Source organism: Amorphotheca resinae, assembly GCF_003019875.1.
Source record: "Amorphotheca resinae ATCC 22711 unplaced genomic scaffold M430scaffold_2, whole genome shotgun sequence".
NCBI classification, from domain to species: domain Eukaryota; kingdom Fungi; phylum Ascomycota; class Leotiomycetes; order Helotiales; family Amorphothecaceae; genus Amorphotheca; species Amorphotheca resinae.
In genome coordinates, this window is record NW_020194472.1 from 622,188 (window position 1) to 626,086 (window position 3,899).

General features: G+C 49.3%; 3 protein-coding genes across 3 annotated transcripts in view; 1 reads left to right on the plus strand and 2 right to left on the minus strand.

Moving 5' to 3' along the window:
- M430DRAFT_199058 (hypothetical protein) overlaps window positions 1-472 on the minus strand; it is a 1,961-nt gene extending 1,489 nt beyond the window's left edge. The window contains exons 1-2 of the mRNA XM_024864182.1: window positions 347-472; window positions 35-300 (exon numbers count right to left, since the gene is read on the minus strand). Of these exons, the coding sequence (XP_024723763.1) occupies window positions 35-300; window positions 347-466 (386 nt within the window). The 5' untranslated portion in view covers window positions 467-472. The remainder of the gene's footprint in view (window positions 1-34; window positions 301-346) is intronic.
- A 202-nt stretch (window positions 473-674) lies between these two features.
- Window positions 675-2,743, plus strand: M430DRAFT_114630 (hypothetical protein). The gene is made up of 6 exons (XM_024861563.1): window positions 675-688; window positions 736-1,009; window positions 1,060-1,161; window positions 1,216-1,293; window positions 1,343-1,761; window positions 1,956-2,743. The coding sequence occupies exons 1-6, from the start codon at window positions 683-685 to the stop codon at window positions 2,478-2,480; spliced, it is 1,404 nt and encodes a 467-aa protein (XP_024723764.1). The 5' UTR covers window positions 675-682; the 3' UTR covers window positions 2,481-2,743.
- Window positions 2,744-2,870: 127 nt separating this feature from the next.
- On the minus strand, window positions 2,871-3,514 carry M430DRAFT_39290 (hypothetical protein; the record flags this gene model as incomplete). Its single annotated transcript, XM_024867306.1, has 3 exons — window positions 2,871-3,183; window positions 3,264-3,381; window positions 3,442-3,514. The coding sequence occupies 3 exons, from the start codon at window positions 3,512-3,514 to the stop codon at window positions 2,871-2,873; spliced, it is 504 nt and encodes a 167-aa protein (XP_024723765.1).
- Window positions 3,515-3,899: the final 385 nt, after the last annotated feature.

A 3,899-nucleotide genomic window follows, 5' to 3' on the forward strand; every position in this document is an offset into this window, starting at 1 on the left:
GGGGGGGGGGGATAGTTTGTGTGATTGGACTTACCTCGGAGTTCGTATTTGCGTTTCGACCCCTCCGCGCTTGATCTTATACTCAACTCTGTAGAAAGGTAATTCTCGGCGGAGGAATTCAAAGATCTGGCGTTCAAGATTCTTGGGGATATATGGCTGGAAGTAGAGGAGGTCAAGATCGGCCTGGTCATTGATGGCCTTGCCAACTGTGCAAGGAAGTGAGGTGAAGTTGGCTGAAACAGAGTATGGAAAACATGGTATTGGAAAGGGATACGACGAGTGATGAGTGAATTCCAGCTTCTGTAATATGAGCCTTGCAATCCGACAGAGAGTAGTAGTTACTTACATGGTCTTCAGATGAAATCTCTAGGTCGCTACTGCCACCATTGTCCTCTGAGACACGGGTCCTCTTTGAGGTAGGTTTGAAAAAAGTATCCAGGGTCCGTTTCCTTGCAGGGCCTGACATCGTGAATGCTTTTTGCTTGTTCTGATGCCCTTGAGGCTGCGTAGACTTCTGTATCGGGCTCGTCAGATGACATCACTCATACCTTGGTACCTCGGTACCTGGTGGCCTTGCACTAGCGCGATTTTGGACCTCAGCCTTGCATAAAATTTATGACTCGCGAAAATGGAACGAACTGCAAGCATCTCTAACAAATGCGAAGTTCAGCGTTATGAAGCCATGGAGGTACGTGCTTGTGGTGAATACCCAATGGATCCTCTAACCCTTTGCAGGACGACTCTTCCGACCCCATGTCTCTCTTCAGGCCCCCTATAATCCGCTCGGCGGGCGCGATTCTGGACCGCTCCCTCTTCACGAAAAGAGTACCGATTGCAGCAGCAAGAGTTCTGGACGTCAAGAACATATCAAGATTCAGGGCGCAACTAGAGAAAAGCAAGGATGCTTTGAGACTGGAAAGGCTCATCAATGTTCGGCCAGATCCAGATCCAGCCTTGGCATCGAAAGGAGGGAAATGTCTACTTTTGAAGCCGGAGGTGAAGCCTGAAGGTATATACAATACCGAACTGGGATGCAGGCTAGCTGCTGACTTGCTGCAGTTCCAGAAACATGGAGTACAAGTCTACAAGAGGCTGTCAGGGCCGAAGAGCTCAAGGTCATCCCATACACTCTTGCACTTGATTATGATTACTGGACCTATCGTACGTATGTCGAGAGTCCCTAGATGATAACTTGAAAGTTCTAACAGACATCAGATGATGTTATGACGGCGTTATTACCGGAAGAGGCACAGGAAGAGATACCCGTAGGATTTGCTATTGTTGGACATGTTGGTATGTGTCGGATTCCATTAGTGGGGGATGCTCTACTAACATGCTTCAGCACATTTGAACCTTCGCGAAGAGTACCTCCCATATAAGAAGTTGATTGCAGAAGTCCTGGTAGACAAGAACGCCGCAGTCCGGACGGTCATCAACAAGACGGACGACGTTGGCACACATTCAGAATACAGAACCTTCGGCTATGAGGTTCTTGCTGGTGAAGATGACATGAATGTCGAGATCAGAGAAGGAGAGTGCACCTTCAGGTTCGACTATTCGAAAGTCTATTGGAACAGTCGGCTACAGACGGAGCACAAGCGCCTTGTGGATATGTTCAATCCGGGAGAGGTTGTGTGTGATGTAATGGCTGGCGTTGGGCCGTTCGCTTGCCCGGCTGGGAAGAAAGGGGTATTCGTCTGGGCCAACGATCTCAACCCAGACAGCTACGCTAGTTTGAAGGATGCTATAACCCGAAACAAGGTTCGTATATCTCTATTGCCAAGTTCCCCTCTTCTATTTCTACATGATGATTTGATTATCACGACGGTCAACATAGTCACGAGTTGACTTTGATGATATCGCCCTTGACAAGGCATTATAATCTGACATCGAACCATCATCTATCTCTCGTCACAAAGGCTATATAGCAAGCGCATAGCTAACAATCCCCACAGATCTCAAACTTCGTCCGGCCCTTCTGTTCCGACGGTCACAAATTCATCCAAGCCGCCGCGGACGATCTCCTCTCCCTAACCGCGACCCACCAAAACACCATAACCATCCCCGCCAAACGGTCCCGCAAAGCGCTACCCACGGACCCCATCCCACCGCCCACCATCCTCACGATCCCGCAGACCATCAACCACTTCGTGATGAACCTGCCCGCGACCGCGATCGACTTCCTCGGCTCCTTCACCGGCCTTTACGAAGGCCACGAAGCGCTCTTCGAACCACACACCCAAACCCGTCTCCCTATGATCCACGTCCATTGCTTCTCCACCAAGAGCGATGATAACGTGCGCGAAACTATCGCTATCTGTAAGCGCATCTCGGAAAATTTGGAGTTTGAAATTAGGCCTGGCGATCCGGAGGTCGTGGTTCATGAGGTTAGGGATGTGGCGCCCAAGAAACGTATGTTTTGCGCGAGCTTCCGGTTGCCGCCTGAGGTTGCGTTTAGGAAGAGGAGGGTGAGTTCTTGAGGTCTTGTGAGTGAGAGTGGGTGAGAAGGTACGGATTGTGCTTGGAAGGGGGCTGTGAGAAGCTGTTGCTCGTGGGGAGGAGGTAAAAAATGGGAGGGGTCCTGGATGGGAAAATTTATGGGATAGGGTGCTCCTGCGCTTTGGTAGGTAGGAAGATATGATAACAATTACACATATACACTTGCATAGACAGACAGTATATCCAACTACCTTAGGTAGCAATTCATACCTATACTACCTATATATAAGAACATCGATCAAGCTTCTTTCCCTTTACGATGTACCTCTCCAATCCATCCATAAAATCCTCGGCTAGAATAGCAATAATACCTGTATTTTCCTCATCAAGCTCAAAGCTCAACCCTCAAATCGAGCGAGCATCATTTTCTTCTATCCAAGACGTTCCTCTTCAGCGGAATCTTGCGGGTGCTTCGGCCTATGAATCGATTGTGGGGGTTTCGAGAGATGTATTGGTGGATATTCCGGGTTTTGAGGCGCGCTGTTGGGTTGAGAGTCGTTTGGGGCGTAGAAGGTTGTAGCATATACTGGTGGGTAAAGAGATGTTATGAAGCTGTGGTTGGTTTGGATGGAGGGAAAAGAAAGGGTGGGTGGGAGATAGTGCGCAGTTTGATAGAAGGTTAGAGAGGGAGGGTATGGGAGTTGGAATTGACGTTGATCAAGAAGGAAAGCTGGCCACCTAGACCTACTCGTCATTAGATGTGGCAAAGAAGCGGTTCTCTCGACGGCAATATCGATGTCCTTCCACGTAACTTGCTTGCTTACTCTTTGCCACCTTGTGACATATGCTCGGAGGATTCTAGACACTGTTCGAAAAACAGATATGTCCAGACTTCCGGATTGAGAGTGTTGCCGTTTGTCTTCAGATCGTTGGGCCGGCCTTCTCGGGTTCTGTGAAATAAGCAAGAAAAGGACGGCTAGGAGACATGTCATGGTTAGTTACCGCCGCGAGTGTCTTCGATTAGCAAGTACTGAACCTCGTGCATGTGCCAGTGAAGCACTGGTAAGCAGGTCATGGCGCTGCATCTCACAACTGTCAAATCCTAGCCATCAACCCAGGATATATCAAAACAGAGGGGTATAAGACAAGACGAGATTGGAAGTGATGGCAATCCTCTCCGATGATCGCTACTCAGTGATCAAATCGCACCAACAGGAGAACGGAAGAAGAGCAGACACATGACGGGAAGAATCTTGAACCATCGTACTATTCCCGTCGTTGAATGAAAGCTGCAAGCCCGAGAACGCGAATTGAAGGTCACATGCGGAGCAGTGTTCAATCAAGAGATGAAGCTTTAATCGCCACTATTTGATTATTGGACCTCGTTCCGAATGGCAGGTCGATCCTGGCCGAGACGGAACGGGACGAGGTGCACCGTGCTGGGGAGTTGCCGCCGCCAG

Bases quoted from the DNA above. Each gene is read 5' to 3' on its own strand.
- M430DRAFT_114630 (XM_024861563.1), top strand. The intron at 1,294-1,342 runs GTATGTGTCGGA...AACATGCTTCAG, and splicing joins TGCTATTGTTGGACATGTTG to CACATTTGAACCTTCGCGAA. The intron at 1,762-1,955 runs GTTCGTATATCT...CAATCCCCACAG, and splicing joins ATGCTATAACCCGAAACAAG to ATCTCAAACTTCGTCCGGCC.